This window comes from Lathamus discolor, chromosome Z, assembly GCF_037157495.1.
Source record: "Lathamus discolor isolate bLatDis1 chromosome Z, bLatDis1.hap1, whole genome shotgun sequence".
In the NCBI taxonomy this organism is placed as follows: Eukaryota; Metazoa; Chordata; class Aves; order Psittaciformes; family Psittacidae; genus Lathamus; species Lathamus discolor.
Window position 1 is genome coordinate 73,936,709 of NC_088909.1, and position 16,423 is coordinate 73,953,131.

Consider the following 16,423-nt stretch of genomic DNA (forward strand, 5'->3'; position numbering starts at 1 on the left):
TGTGCAGAAATTATAGTTGGTTATACCCGCTGCAGACTAACACAACAGGCATATGCCATTCTCCCCTTATTCTGAGTTTCATTTTCTTTCCAGTCTTACGTGTTTGCTCCAACTTGTTTCTCAAACTTGACTCAAAAATCCTTTTTTTCCAGTCCCCAAATACCTTCTTCCTAATAGCCAATCCCAGCCTACAGTTCTTTTGTTTCTCTGCTCTGCCCTCTCTGTATTTTGCCTACTGTTTCTTTTATTTTGTTGGTTTCACTTGTGTCACTGTATCGACTGTGAGCTCCAGTGCTTACCTGCCTCTGGATTTTATCATTGTTTTCTATCCACGTAGTCTTTCTAGATGTTTCTCCCTTCTTCTGGTCTAATTTTCCTTTCCAGCCAAGTCTCATCTTCCTCTGTGGTGCCCAGCTGTCCCTTCTTCTCTTCCTTCCCTACAGGAGAGCTCTGCCTTCAGGCCGCGTCATCTTAGTGCAGGAGCTTGGGAGCAGAGCCTCCAAGAGCACCAGGGAGAAGATACTCCCACTGCCAGGTGAAGCCCCAAGGCTCAGCAGCACCCCAAAAACTAGCAGAAAAGCTGGCTCAGCTCTGGGGTGTGCCTCAGGGCCTTTTGGAACATTACCTGGTAAACTTTGCAGTGGTTTCACATGAACTATTCTTTCAAACACAAGGATAAGAAAACTGCTCTCAGCCTCCTGCCAGACGTAAGTTTCTGCTTCTTCCACTGCATCTGTTTTGTCTTTAGACTTTTTACACTGCTCTTCTTAAACAGTAGGACTTGAAAAGCATTACAGCTTTCAATAACAGAATACACTGCTAAAAATTTTAGCAGGTGATGAATGGCATGTTCATTCTTTCCCTAGCTGCACCCTTTAAGATACTATTTTAAATTGAACGTTCTCAAACAGGTAACTCTGAGCCAGCACAGAAACTTTCAGCTCAATTTGCCTAGTTTCCCTGGTGTTTATAAATTAATGTTCTTTTAATAACATACATCAGTCACTCTTCATATGAATCTGAACCCTGTAAGAAACCTGAAACATACGTATCCCAGCACATGCAGATGCTCTGCACTTCAACTGGGACATAGCTAGGTGCACATACTCCACTGACTGCAAGCATTTTCTTAATTCCAAATTTCTGCCATTTCTAAGTGGCACATCTTCTTTCAGATATGGGAAATTCCCAATCTTCCCTGGAATCAAGACACACCATTTGTAATCTATTATGAAGACCTAAAAATCTGCTCTGCAAAACCATACAAAAGGATTCTTATGCTGCTGAAAATTCTCACACCAAATTTTCCAGCACTTCACTGATATGAAAACATGTTTTATAACAGACGTTTTAGTAGTTCAAAGTCCACATAACTATCCTGTTATCTCTAGATATCAGAACTGTTGAGATGTTTTCTCCTGCAGTCCTGCTGCAGAATATCAATCCTATATTTCTACAGGCTTACCTTGAGATCAGTGCTATCTTGTTTGTCCATCCTTTATAACTTCTTTTTTTTTCATAAATGATAAGCTGTCACTTCAACAGGAGTGCGGCCAGCTCAATTCTTGGATGCTCATTAGGAACCACACATCACACCTCCTGCTTTTCATGTCCTAAGTAAGTGAAATGCCAACAGGTCAACGTATGACTGCATTAATTCATGCATAACCTTCCATTGTTTTCAAAGTCCAAAAATCTGCTAGCAAAAAGCAATCTTAAAGGAGATAATACACATAACAGAAACTTTTACCAAAGCAGCAATGGCTTTGTTTCTGCTGTTCACATGGGGAGCCTGTAAAGGTGCAAATATCCAGATACCCACTCTGTTCACTGTGTTCTGTTAGATCGTACCTCCTATCCAGCAAGTATATTAATTTTGGTTTATACTTTCAACTGGGTTTAATCACAACTCCTAAAGGTGTGTCCAGATTCTGCCTGAAAGACAGAAGTAATCTCTATCTTATTCACTGATCTGCTTCAAAAAGAACTCCCAGTTTCATTGTTTCATCATCTCCAAACACATTGAAGACACTGAGTTTCGTAAGACTATCTACAAACCTTTACCTTTGCCTTAGTTCCCTAGCAGACCTTCAAGAACTGATGAAGCAGCAAATAGAGGAGCAAGGTGTAACACTGGTAGAGACTGCTTCTAGATTTCTCCCTGTCCCACAACTAATCATCCTGCCACTAGGCTTATTTACTTCTATCTTCCCACATGAAAAAAGAAGTCTCTTAAGTTAGTCCAACACCAAAGGCTGGCAGCGCATACATTGAACGCACGCTCACCATATGATGACTGTTTCAGCTACTGCTTTAGCATGCTGTGAAAGGCACTGTGGCAGGTTATTTTTCTTTATAGTGAAAAACTTAAATCTTGTTTTACCATGCAGAAGACGGACTACAACAGAATAGAATCTTCTGCTTTCATCTTTCCCTTCAAGTTACAGTGTGTACAGGCAACCTCCTGTAAGGAGCTTACGGCATGCTTTATTGCTTATTTCACAGCATGCAAATATGCAGCAGTTATTGCAGGTTTGATTGTAGTAAATCTTCCCTCCTGCTGGCCAATTCGCACTGATACTAGACACTGATCTGTTAGCAAATACTTTTCTAAGAAGGAGAACATGACTTCCCTCATCACAAATAAACTGATCTGATTTTATGCCTGCGGAACCCCGGCAGGCATAGAAATATCCATCAGCTACTGGTTTACATGACAGATGTGCTTCAACAGGAGGCAAGAACAAGGACAGTCTTGAATATTGAATTATATACAGCCAGGATGCCATGTGTTCTTCTCGTGGTTTTGTTTTTGTTTGTTTTTTTTTAATCAGATCATTCAGTGGTGGCAACAAGTAGTTAGTGATACCTGAAAATGGCTCAAAATCCTTCAAGATAGTTCAGATATCATATCTGCATGAAGAATTATTCAAAGTCAACAGGACTGTATGCAGAATTTGTTACATGAGGAAAATCAGCTTTTAAAAAGGTTTTATTAAGAGTTTGTAGTAAGTTGCCAGGAATGTAGTGGGGTAGGTTTTGTGAGCATGATGGTCACAGTCGCAAATAACCGACCATCAGTTCCCCTGAAACACATTCTGTACATTCCTTTGAAGTCAGTGCAGGTCCAAAGAACAAAATGTGATAGTACAGTTTAGTCTTTTTACAGTCTTGAGTAGTTTCTGTGCTTCTGGTGATAGTCTCACAGAAACCAGCATAATACTTCCTAAGGCAGGATGTCACAGTCCAGAATTGAAAACTACCGTTTCAGATTATGTCATTGGTCTCTTGTTACTCAATTTTCTCAACAGAGGCAGAAAATGAGTGAAGGCAGCCCAAGAAGACTCAGTGTAGGATTGTGTCTAACAGCTTTAAGACATAGCAGTCTCCATCTCTTGAGAATAAACCCTTCACATTATGGGATGGAGAAGCACAATATGCTTTTGTAGGGTAACAATCATGGAGACAAACACAAGGAAGATACAGGATAAAAGGATAACCAGTTGCTGCTCTTACCTCAGTGTTAGCTGACTCCTCAGATGCTATGTGTAGCTAAACTGTAACACCTCAAAAATTACGAAGTTTCTGGGGAGCCTTTCTTCAGTGTTAACACAATGCCTACGTCTAAGAAGTCATAGGGCTCTTGCAGAAGTCTTACGGAACACTGCCTGTTCAGTTTGCTCTGCCATTTCCTATATCCCTGCCTGGTAGATTTTTCAAACTCTTCCAGAGTTACTCCCAGAAGATGTAAACTCTCATTTGTCAGCTTCCTGGCCTGGGTCAAATGACAGGCATACGGACCCTTCAGTGATTCTTTCTCTAGAGGTGACCCCAGAGCTTTCAAATCCTCGTAACAATTCTTACAGCATGTTCTTTTCTATCTCACTTTTTCTTTTTAATACCATATACAATACAACTTTCTCAAACAGACTACACAGAAGGCAGAACTGGGAGGACGTAGGTTAGTGTTAGTAACCCCACTCAAAAGATGTGTCAAAGCAAATGCTTCAAGCTTCAGAAGAAGACAAACAGAGAACTTCCTGCTTGAGACTGAGAAGAACCTTATCCATATGACCTTTTTATTTTCAACTAACCAAAAGCTATTTTCCAAAAAAATAAGGGTTAAACAGTTATAAATGCACACAGAGCACAGTGCTTCACAAAGGACATCTATCTTTTATTGACCCATGGCTGGAGGCAGAAGGGAAACCTGAGGACACTTAATAGGGTATCCGCCACATACACTGAGCACACATGCTGTCAGGGTGGAATACACCTGTGCAGAAACTTAAAGCAACACCAGATTATTCCATGTCAGATGGACTGATTCATGGAGGATAGTACTATCCCAGTCCGGTCTTCCAAAGGCTAGGGGCATCTGAAGGCACATCTAGATTCATATTGACGCTGTGCCTTTAAGATACAATTGATGAGTGCTCTGCTAACAACTCCAAGCCACTTGGCTCTTGAGTTTCACAGGCTGTCCTAGCAATTGTCAGGGTTTGGGCAAGGGGTGCCTGATGGGAGGACCACCACAGCACAAGAGGCAAGTGACCATATGGATTCACCCAACAGAGATAAAACCCAGCACTATTTGTGATGGCAGTAGTTAGCACTGACAAATTCAGGATATTCACAGATAAGCTGCACAACATAAATGCGGGAGAAAGCAATATATTGAAATTCAGGTACCAGAATCTGTCTCACAGCTCAGAATAATGAGAAAGAAAGATAATGGAGAGCATATTCTACCTTTTACGCTACTGTTGGCATAGAAACAATTACGCAAGTCAGCATTCTCCTTACCTATTTGTTTGATTCAGAGGGACTCCACTGACCAAGCTGTATCCTTCAAGTACTTTATGGGCATATGTCCAACTTTGGGCATAGAGTCCACATATATAATGTGGACTCTAAGAAAAAAAAACAACAAACATACTGGCTACCAAAACCATTGTAATTTCTCTGAACACTTGCCATGTCACAGAAATGAAAACATGTTACTATTTCCCTTCCAGGTTTGATATTACTATTAATGTCCAAAGTATAAACGTATTTTGCTTATTAGCCATACCTTTCCCTGTCATATCCTACTGTATTTCATGATCATACTTTAGAATTATTTTTTTATGTGTTCAATTTAAACAATGAAAAGCTGTCTTTGGTATCTCTGTACTTACACATTACACATTTGGAAACACAGAGGTTTGTCTGGAGACTCCTCTTTTCAATCACAGGTTTCTCCAATTCCCCAAAGGTAGAAGTAGAAAAACATTATTATGGGATATGCAGATGAAACATTTTGTCATTATTTGATAAAAAAAATAATTGTAGTTTACAACTGACAATCATGAAACCGTAGGATTTTGGTAGCTTGTTTTATGGCAAAGTAGTTCATACATAATAATTGCTTTCTATGCAGTCAGAAGCAAAATTAGTTTTCTAAAATGCCAAGAAGTAAAAGAAACTGAAGACAAATTTCATATTCTACAAGTTAAAGCATCAAAAGGAAATATATTTAATTAGAAGAGCACTGTGTGCAGCTCAGATGAAGGATATTACACAATTCACCTGTGCCAGAGGACAGAGAACAGATGTGGCTCGTTTCCATTCATAGTTGTGCATGAGAAAAGTTTCCTCTGGCTTACACTTCATTGAAGATAGTACAATAGTGGTTTTGTTTACTTTTCTCAATCTCATACTTGGTAAGACACTTATTTATTTCATCATATTCCAATCTAAACATGAACCCCGGGTATTCATATAAGAAAAGAGGAAAAAAATTTAATGTTTAGCCAGTCCATATCCCTTCTTTCAAAAATTCACTATTATGAAAGAAGACAAAACAAAACCAGGAAAACTCACCACAGTAATTCTTAAAAGCAAAATAAATTTACAAACAAAAATTTGACTTTGCCTCCATTCTCCTTTCACAATTTTTTGCCCTGGGAATGGTAACTTATCTGTAATAAGAAAACTTTTCCCTTCAGTAATGAAACAGTTATGAGCTTTAAGAGAAGGAACAAAAATGGTATTTTGAGTACTTAGAAGTTACTAAGAAGTCAAGGCCAAGAGCATTTAAAACACTTATTAATGAGTTCACTTGCACATTAAATACCAGTAATTAAAATATAGTTTGCTTGATCAGTATCAAATTCTCTAATACAAGAAGCTTGAAATAGGGATTTTAAATAAGCAACCTTTTAATGAGTGTTTGAAAACCTGTATTTGAAATTTTCTCATACAGTTCAAATATACCATTAACTATGTATCAACATTTAAATATGACTTCATGAGTTATGTTTCTTATGGATTAGCACTTACCTTTTCCTCATTTTTAATTAGTACATTTCAGGTAGCCTTCAGCCAGCAACTGAAGTTTATCCATCCAACACACAAACGGCTAAAGCTTGCTTTCCAGTTCTAACTGATGGAAACAGTCCTGAGAACTAATGCCAACAAACTGAGAGCTGTGAGGTTTTTTGGGGGTGTGTGGAGAGAGAAACAGGAGAGGAACCAAGAATTCTTGACGGAATGTTTTTAGTCCAGTTATGGTGAGCACCTTGTTCACCTTATAATGAGGAACTTGTGACTTGATCTGCCTTCATTTATCTATCACAGCAAGGAAATGATTAATATTCATGATGTCACTGGTTGAATTTTCAGTAGCAGTTCAGAATAAAAGCATACCCCAAACCGTTTCCAGATCCACTGTGGTTTACTGTGTATGTATATTGCCACCTAGAGTCAAGGTTATAACTGTAGGCATGGAAATAATTAAGCCAGACCATGCATACCAGCTATTTTGAAATGCTTCTTTGAACATAAGATTTGCTATACCAAACAAGTCTGTGCAGCCTAACGTCGCTTACTGTAGCCACCAGATGCTTTCACAAAAAGAGAGCCATGAATTCCCCGCAATGAATCTGATGTAACCATAATTAGCTGCCAAACGCTGGACAGTAACTATCTTTGGTGGCACCTGGAAACATACATCAGACTCTTATTTTCTACATGAAGGATCTGTGCTGAAAATACTACTTCATATCATTGGTCTGCTTGCCAACTATGCTTGCACCCACTTGCTATGCCACTTACTTACCGTTGCCTATCTTTCCCTCTCTCTTTCCTTCTTTTTTTCTACCACAGTCATATAATCATGGAATAGTTAGGGTTTGAAAGGACCTTAAGATTATCCAGTTCCAACCCCCCTGCCACAGTCGACTTACACATGGTCACCAACGCAGCCTAGTTTTCACAGTAGTTCTTCACTTTCCTGATTCTGAGTGAGCGTTAAAAAGCTCCTGGAGGTGTTTCTATCTCAGGAACCATAAATACAGTGCAGACCATCAATAAACATGAATCAGACCATGTAAAACAGGCCGTAAGTTTAGAACGAGGCAGAAAATTTACAAAGGCAGGCAGTCATGCTATTTAAATGTGCTCTGAAACATATTCTAACTCCAGCATTTCATTTCTCATCAGTATGCCCATAACCTTACTGGTGCTACTTCCAGATTCAACACCCTTTTCAAACTGGGAAGTACCTAGATGGTCTCTGTGGCTACACCATATATTTTCTTCACTTGTGACAGTGGTTCTTCCTTTTAGAGGGAAACATTTTAGGGAAAAGCAAACTCCCAATTACCTACAGAGCATATAAACAATTTTCTCCTTAAAGTTTAAGAACATATCTGATAGGCTGAGAAAGTTGGGGCTGTTCAGCCTGGAGAAGAGAAGGCTGCATGGGGACCTCACAGCAGCCTTCCAGTATCTGAAGGGGGCCTACAAGGATGCTGGAGAGGGACTCTTCATCAGGGACTGTAGTGACAGCACAAGGGGTAATGGGTTAAAACTTAAACAGGGGAAGTTTAGATTGGAGATAAGGAAGAAGTTCTTTACTGTAAGGGTGGTGAAGCAAGGGAATGAGCTGCCCAGGGAAGTTGTGAACGCTCCATCCCTGGCGGTGTTCAAGGCCAGGTCGGACAGAGCCTTGGGTGGCATGGTTTCGTGGAAGGTGTCCCTGCCAATGGCAGGGGGGTTGGAACTAGATGATCTTATGGTCCTTTCCAACCCAAACTATTCTATGATTCTATGATTCAAATGAAGATCATCAGTTAGTAGGTATTATGCTGCTCCTGATTTATCTTAGAATGTGTGCTGACATTTTGTTACTTCAAAAGAACTTTTTCTTCTCACTGGGTATGAATGCACTTGCAAAGCAAAGCATCTTGAGCTTACTTGTAGTTTAGGTACAGCCCTTGAATAGCCCTCTAGAAAAATGGAGCCAGAAGTCACAACCAGTGTGTTAGTAATCCACAGTGACACATGGTGTCTGGAAACACGAGACACTGAACAATGGCACATCTCAGTCACACCTTTCGCAGCTCTCATGCACTTTATGTCATCTAGCATCTCTCCCCCTTACCTTGCCCAGCCTTCCTAATAACCCAACTTCTCAGGCTCATTTCAAAAAGTTTTCCAAGGCTTTTAAATTTGCCTCTGTTTGCAAACAGACAAACGGAAAAAATTAATCAGCTCAGCAAATTCTCTGGAAGTAGCTGTAACATTCCAGCACATTACCCAGAGCCCATGACTGGAACAAGCTAAGAGGAAAGTGCTTGCCTACAGCGTAATTGCAGACAAAGTAAGCATATGGCCTACAACACAGTGCAAACTTAATTTGTTGGAAAGGGCTTATTTATTTTGTTATGGAACAAAGACAATAATAAAACCTGGTCTGTCCTGTGAATATACTCGAGACAGATTTCAGCATTAAAATGCAGTCTATTGCGAGGACATACCTCCTGTGTATAAAGCTCCAAGAAGATTTGAGAGTGACCTAAGTTATATTTGCAAAGATACTAACTTATCATAGAATAGTTAGGGTTGGAAAGGACCTTACGATCACCTAGTTCAAACCCCCTGAGAATACTGAATGGTGTGAAATTTAAATCTCACAAATATAAGAATGCATATATTACCTAGGGTAAAAAACCACAACCAAAGCCAAACCACACACCTCAATGAATTAACAAAACTATTTCCTCATTAATTTATTTTAGTTATAGTAAATGGGAAATTGGAGTTGCATTCTTGCCAGAAAAGGAGTATATTAAAAAACATTTTTAAAGTACTTCCTATGACAAGTTGATGTACTTGGAATTTAAAAATGTAATTAAAAATGTGTGAGAAAAATAAATGTTGTTTAATTATGTATCCAGCTAACCTGACAGCAGGTAGGAGCATATCCAAACAAGCACCATGAAAGGCTTGTTAATAAATCACCTCCTTTCTTCCGTAGGTACTAAGAGACCCTAACAATCTAAACAAATAAGCAGTGAATACACAGGGATACCTTACAGCACAAATACTGAAAATAAGTTTCCAAATATTTACTAAGAAGGCTGACATGCTGTTTTAAGCAAAAAGACCTAACAAAATGACAAAGTTACAGAAGCAACAATCTTAAGATATAAAATCAGGAACTCCACACAGTAATATTCCCAAAGTTTTCAAATACACACAGGCAAAACTTTATTTTCCTTTAGCATCATTAAAAATACATTATTTAAAAAAAAAATAAAGTTCACAAGTTGTTTTCTTCAGTAACTCCAGAAAAAATACAGTGTTTCCTATCCTTAAAGACAAATCACGTTTGCAAAGTCTGACTCATACAACTTAAGTCTATTATTAAAGACAAGTATTTCTAAATGTACTTCAACTTGCAAATAAATTACAGGAGACAAACATTAAATTTATTATTTCACAGCAAAAAAAGCCCCACTAATTCAGTGAACTTCTGTAAAAATTCTTTGCAGGATCCACAGTCTGCAGAAACTACACCTCAGTCAGTTAAGTTTGAAGTCTTGTGTTGTAATTTTATATTGTATTAACTTTTGTTGACATGCACACCTGCCATTTCGATGCTACCCGCTGGTTCAGAGCTAACATTATATAGAATAAGAACAGCATTAACTTGAGAATGAACCAAAAACCTAAAAGCTGTCTGCCTTCTGCTTCAGGCAATCTGAACAGGGGAAGGTGAAAAAACTTTTTCGCAAGGAAAGTATGAAAAACTTTCAGAACAGTGTCAGCTTACAGAAGAAAAGATCCCCTTTTTTTCCCCCCTCTCTTCCACACTTGATTTTGGTTTGCATAGAAAAGGGAATGTTCCGTCTAGTTTTGGTAGGCTCTTATTTTTTGGTTTAGCTATCACACATGTAATAAAAGCAACCAGAAAAACAACATTAGAAATCTCTACACTAATCACTACAGTTTGTGTGCTTTATTTCACATGATAAATATTTCACTTCTGGGTACCACAGTCACATCTTTTTGTTCAGGACAGGCAAAATGATCTTCCACTTCGTTTCAGCATGTGACATACCTATTTCTTTTAACTGCATCCCAAACCCCTAATTTTCTGTAGTCTTCTTTTAGCCTGCCACCGTGTTTTCAAGCATTCTTGCCAAACATCATAGCCTAAACTATACTCCTCCAGACAGCTTACTATTAAGTACCCAACAGTAATTATCCCATCCACTTAGATAACTCGCACTTCCTTTTGCAGACTGATATAATGTTGTTTCTTCAAGAAGGCAGAAACATGCTGTTTTCTTCCAAGCAAAAAAACCCCTGAATCCAAATAGAAACAAGTTTCCTGCGAGTAGATGTTACAACCACGAAACAACTGATCAGGTTTCCATTTCAGTCTCCATGGTATCAGTCCTTGGAGGAGTTTTAGTTTCTGATGGAGTCTCTCCATCTAGGTTCTGAATATCAGACAAATCAATAGCAGGCAATGGTGTTCTCCAATACAGGAATGAGTTATACTGACAGAATTCTTCTTCTGGCTTTGAAAAGAGACAGACAAAAAAGCAAAAAAGTGTTAATGTGTTTCACAGCAGTACAAAATAATACAAAAGAAACTTTTATTAAAAAAACCTGGAACAAGGAAAACTTACTTAGCTGTTCATATTAAAAGTTTTTATAATTTTACACAGAAAAAATACAAGCTCTTTCTAAGGAAAACACCATACAGAATCTCCACCAAGTCATAATTTACTTTAGTCTTTTCAAATATTCTCGCTATAAACTACTGTACAAACTCTGGCTAGCTCCATTAATTTCTTAAATTTGCAGCATTTGCACACAATGATACTGTAAAACTTGTGCAATTATTGGACTCCATATACAAAACCATTCACTACTTTTTCTTCTCACAATGATATACAAATATCATGCCCATTTAGAAGCTGGTATTCAGAAGAATGTGTTTAGCTATTTTACATCAATTCAGAGGATGTTACCTGCAACAAAAATAAAGCATTGAGTAGTGTTTCTACCACATTCTGTTTCTTCTTTTCTGTATCTACATTTTGTACTCAAGTACATGTGAAAAAAAAGCATACCTCTTCTAGTGGCAGGGAGGATACATTTTAAGAACTGTTAAGTAGTATCAGAAAAACCTTGGAGGAACACATACTTATCTACTACTTTAATATGGCACTTTATTTTTTTTTAAATTTATCTCTGTTAGAAAACACACTGTATGTTTATAAACATATGGTGTGGTTATAAGCAGTGGCCACTATGTGCATGTTTCTATGGACATGATAGGAATTCTTAAGTCAGGTCTTGAGCACACAGGTTCTTCTGGTATGTAAGAACATTGAATACTGCCACAAACCTAGAATAATGCACTTCTGTATAATACTGGTTTTTATTTTTCCTAACATACAATTGCATTTTTAAAATATTTTAATGTTGCACCTCTCAACAGGTGCTTAGAAAAGTATTTTTTAACAAATAATGGTGTAACTTTTTTTGGTATGGTTGCTGAAAAACGTCACGCTTTGTCTGCTGGCTCTACAACAGAATAAAAAAATCTAGTGTTCAAAACCAGCAGTAAGTATTGTCCCTAAACCCTCTTAGATACTGCAAAATAATGCTTCCCCCACACTCCCCAAGAGAAGTATGTAAATTCACCATACTTTCCATTTAAAGAATATCTGTTTCCACTGGTTACCATAAAAACCTCTTGTGAGCTACAATTTCCTGTACTAGCTAACCTTTTTTTTTCATAACAAAACCCCTCTGTTATTTGAGGTTTGTAATAATTAAGGGAAGCATGAAAGATGTAGACATTTCATAGCAGCAAGAAAACTGTGTGCCTATACAGTACTACTAATGTGAATTTGCTCACTAGGAAAAGATTGTCTTCAGGGATAGTTAAAGAGCCAAAGTTACCATTAATGGGAATTGAGACCAAAACCAATTAAGTGGTTTAGTGCCACAGGAACAGAAGGATTGATTACATGGAAACTGGAAGAAAGCCAAACTGTAAGTAGCTGTACACATTTGCATGAAGATACTTGTAAACTGTAATTTTTGTACTGCACAGCATTAACAAACAACAAAGTGAAAGGGAAGATTTTCCAGTCTGTATTCCAACCTAGGCAATGTCACCCACACTGAGGCAGGTGGCTAACAAGTTCTTTGGGAAAAAATATCTAGCAATGGAGTTTTAGAAACTGTCAGCTATTCTTACAAATTTTCCCCATGTTTAATCCAAACTCCCTTATATTTTGATAAGTTACTGCTCACAGTAGTAGGTAACACACACAAGCTCAGAGATATAAAAGCTCAGTATCTGTGGATGAAATTGTTTAATTTTTACAAAGTTAATTTTGCAACTCTAGTTGCAAAGGTGTGCCTGCAAGTAGAACTCAAATAATATTTATTCTCAGGTGTCCTGGGTTTACCAGGAGCCGTTTTGCTCCTTCTTAGTAACTGGTGCAAGCTCTGTGTTTTGACTTCCAGCCTGGGCAGAGAACTGATAACACCGATTGCTTTTAATTGTTGTTAAGTAATGTTTATTCTGGCCAAGGACTTTGTGAGTCTCATGCTCTGCCGGGGATGAGGGGAGGCTGTGAGGAAGCAGAGACAGGACACCTGACCCAAACTAGCTAAAGAGGTGTTCCACACCACAGCACGTCATGCCCAGGATGTAACAGGGAGTTACCCGGAAGGGAGGGATGGCAGGGTTGTACAAGGTATCAGTCGGTGCTCAGCTGGGGGGAGTGGGGCGAGTTATTGGTCGGCTGGTGTTGAGGTGTTGTATTCTTTCCTCTTGTTATTTCCTTTATCATTATTATTATTGGTGGCAGCAGTAGTGATTTGTGTTATACCTTAGTTACTGGGCTGTTCTTATCTCAACCCGTGGGAGTTGCATTCTTTTCAATTCTCTCCATCCCTCCAGGAGCAGGGGGAGGGCAAGAAAGGGGTGGGGGGGTGTGAGTGGACGAGCTGTGTGGATCCGTTTAAACCACAACACTCAGGACAACTGTAGTATAATTTGCATTGCTTGTAACTTTAACAAAAACTGTGAAATTAGCAGCGTGCTGATCATGCTTGTTACTGTAACGAACCTATACAATCCACAAAACAGCAAAGAATAGTCCCAATCTACAGCTGTGTTTTCAGGAAGATGTAAAAATCACCATCCGAAATATCTTTGTTAAAAATTGAAAACATGCAAAGGTAGGACACAAGGAAAATGGAAAAAACTCTTGCATGACGTTAAGCAAGCTTTATTTTTAAGGCCAAAACTGTACTTACAGGACACAATACTGAACCAACCTGTTAAAACATACAGTCCTACAAAAATATTTTATAGAGAATACTCTTTACTCTGTGGAAATCCAATGGACTTATTGCCTTCCTACCACTGCTAAAGCTTACAAAATTATGCCTAGTAACCCTAGGGAAAAGCAAAGAATTCAGCATCCTATCTGTGATGAAGTAAAACTGTTCTGTAGAGGCTTGCACAACTTTTTAATTTCCTTTGCTTGTTCTCTGTCCTGGGTTCACCAGTAGCCATTTTTCTCCTTCTTAGTAGCTGGTGCAGCTCTGTGTTTTGACTTCCAGCCTGGGAAGAGAGCTGATAACACTGATTGTTTTTAATCGTTGCGAAGTAATGTTTATTCTGGCTAAGGACTTTGTGAGTCTCATACTCTGCCAGAGACAAGGGGAGGCTGGGAGGAAGCAGAGACAGGACACCTGACCCAACCTAGCCAAAGAGGTATTCCATACCACAGCACGTCATGCCCAGGGAGGTAACTGGGAGTTACCCAGAAGGGCTGGTACACTGCAGGGTCGGACTAGGTATCGGTCGGTGCTCAGTCGGGTGGGATGGGGCGAGTTATCGGTCGGCTGGTGGTGAGGTCTTGTATTTCTCTCCCCTTGTTATTTCCTTTATCGTTATTGGTGGTAGCAGTAGTGATCTGCATTATACCTTAGTTACTAAACTGTTCTTATCTCAACCCGTGGGAGTTACATTCTCTCAATACTCCTCCCCATCCATCCGGGAGCGGGGCGGGGGAGCGGGGAGGAAAGAAAGAGGGAGAAAAAAAGGGGGGGGGAAGTGAGTGAACAAGCTGTGTGGATCAGTTTAAACCACAACATTCTCTCTTCAAAAATGAAAAATATATTTGTGCTTAAAAGGTACAGCCTAAAAAGGATGTATGATTTCATAGGCCATAGAATTTTCCCTTCAGTTCCTTTGTGCTTCAATTTTACCATCCATCACAAAAAAAGCAACCCAAAACCCAAACAAACAAACACAACCAGCCAACCAAGAAAACACCATAAGGCAAAGCCCAAGAAAGAAAAGCCACCATTTTCTTTACAGACCATAGGTGGGTGTTATCCAATCAAAGTCCCCAACTTAGAATCATAGAATCATATCATTACTGGTCTCCAGCTGGACATTGAACCATTGATCACAACTCTTTGTGTGCGGCCATCCAGCCAGTTCTTTATCCACCAAGTGGTCCATCCATCAAATTGGTGTCTCTCTAATTTAGAGACAAGGATGTTGTGTGGGACAGTGTCAAACGCTTTGCACAAGTCCAGGTAGATGACATCCACTGCTTTACCCTTGTCCATCAGTTCTGTAGCCCCATCATAGAAGGCCACCAAATTGGTCAGGCAGGATTTCCCCTTAGTGAAGCCATGCTGGCTGTCAGCAAGCACCTTGCTGTTTTTCGTGTGCCTTAGCATGCCTTCCAGGAGAATGTGCTCCAAACCAGAATCTAAAACTGGAGTTCAAAGCCCATTCAACCTGACTATAGAGTTTCTGCTGGTTCTGCATTCCTGGATCAAATACTTCGGTCTTACTGAAAAGGTCCACGTGGAAGGAAAGGTGAGTTTACATACGTCAAAATTCTAGACAGCTGTGAAAGCTGACCCAGTATTTTATTTTTTGCAAAACTAGAATTTTCCTAGTACAGTATTTTGTTTTCTGGCCTAATGTGTAAACTGTGGCCAAAACCAAGCAGAAGAATGTATGTTGTTAAAAAGTAAACCAGAAACTTCAGAAAGGCACTGTGCATTCCAGTACACCCTGATCACTAAATACCTGCTCCCCTTCCCCTGCCCACTGCCTTCACCAGATGCTTCAGGTGAAAAATAGCTCTGGTATTGCTACTAAACAGCCATCCCAAACAGTAAGTTAAAAAATTGTTAGATATTGTCGCAAACCTGACCCGCAAAGTTAAAACAGCACAGGCACTATCAAAATGAACTCTTCAAGCTCCCCAGCATACTTTTAGATGGGAATGCGGCTGAAGGGAAACCTAATTAAAGCGAACTCCTTACAAGCTGTTTCCCATCAGTGTTTCGGGAGGAAGGAAGGGCAGGGAAGAGCTAGAAACGCTACTTCTTTTGCTTGAGCAGAAACGAAAACTGAAACTTTTAAGAGGCCGACTAACAGTTAACACCGGAGGGCACAGGGCGGACCGCGGGCCGAGGGTGAGGGGCATTCCGCCCTCACGTCCTGCGGCCTTCCCCACTGGCCCCCGCGGTAACGCCCCGGCCGCCACCAGCATCGCCCACCCCGTGTTTTCTCCCCCCCGAGGCGAGCAGCCGGGGCCCGCCCACAGCGGCAGCCCCGCGGCACGCTCTACAGAGGCCTCCCTCCTTCCCAGCCCCGCTCCGTTACCTCAGCGATGGCGGCGCGCTCTCTGCCCTGGCCACACGCGCGCCCCTCCTCCGCCCGCGGCTCCTGGGGCACCCCGGCCGCGCCGCGCCGCCGCCGCCGGCCCCCCGCGTCGCCCTGCTCTCCGCGAGGGCTGCACCCGCGCAGCCCGGGCCGCTTGCCCGGCGGCGCCTCAGCCTCCTCCAGCTTCCGCTTCGCGGCGGCAGGGCCGGCGCCCCCCCCTTCGGCCCGGGGGCGCCGCTCGGGCGCGGGAGCGCGCGGCAGCGGCGGCTCGCGCAGGAGCCGTTTGACGGGCACGTGACACACTAAGGGCTCCGCGCGCCGCTTGGCCATGGAGCCGCCGGCCGCGGGAGGTGCGCGACCCCCGGCTCCGCGCTGCCGCCCACCCCGCCGGGCGGCGCACATGCGCGCTGCGGGCCT

General features: G+C 40.8%; 1 protein-coding gene across 1 annotated transcript; it reads right to left on the reverse strand.

The window, feature by feature from the left end:
- Positions 1 to 9,512: 9,512 nt before the first annotated feature.
- CZH9orf40 (chromosome Z C9orf40 homolog) lies at positions 9,513 to 16,408 on the reverse strand. Its single transcript, XM_065663184.1, has 2 exons — positions 16,007 to 16,408; positions 9,513 to 10,856 (listed from the first exon to the last, which is right to left on the reverse strand). The coding sequence occupies exons 1-2, from the start codon at positions 16,406 to 16,408 to the stop codon at positions 10,698 to 10,700; spliced, it is 561 nt and encodes a 186-aa protein (XP_065519256.1). The 3' UTR covers positions 9,513 to 10,697.
- Positions 16,409 to 16,423: the final 15 nt, after the last annotated feature.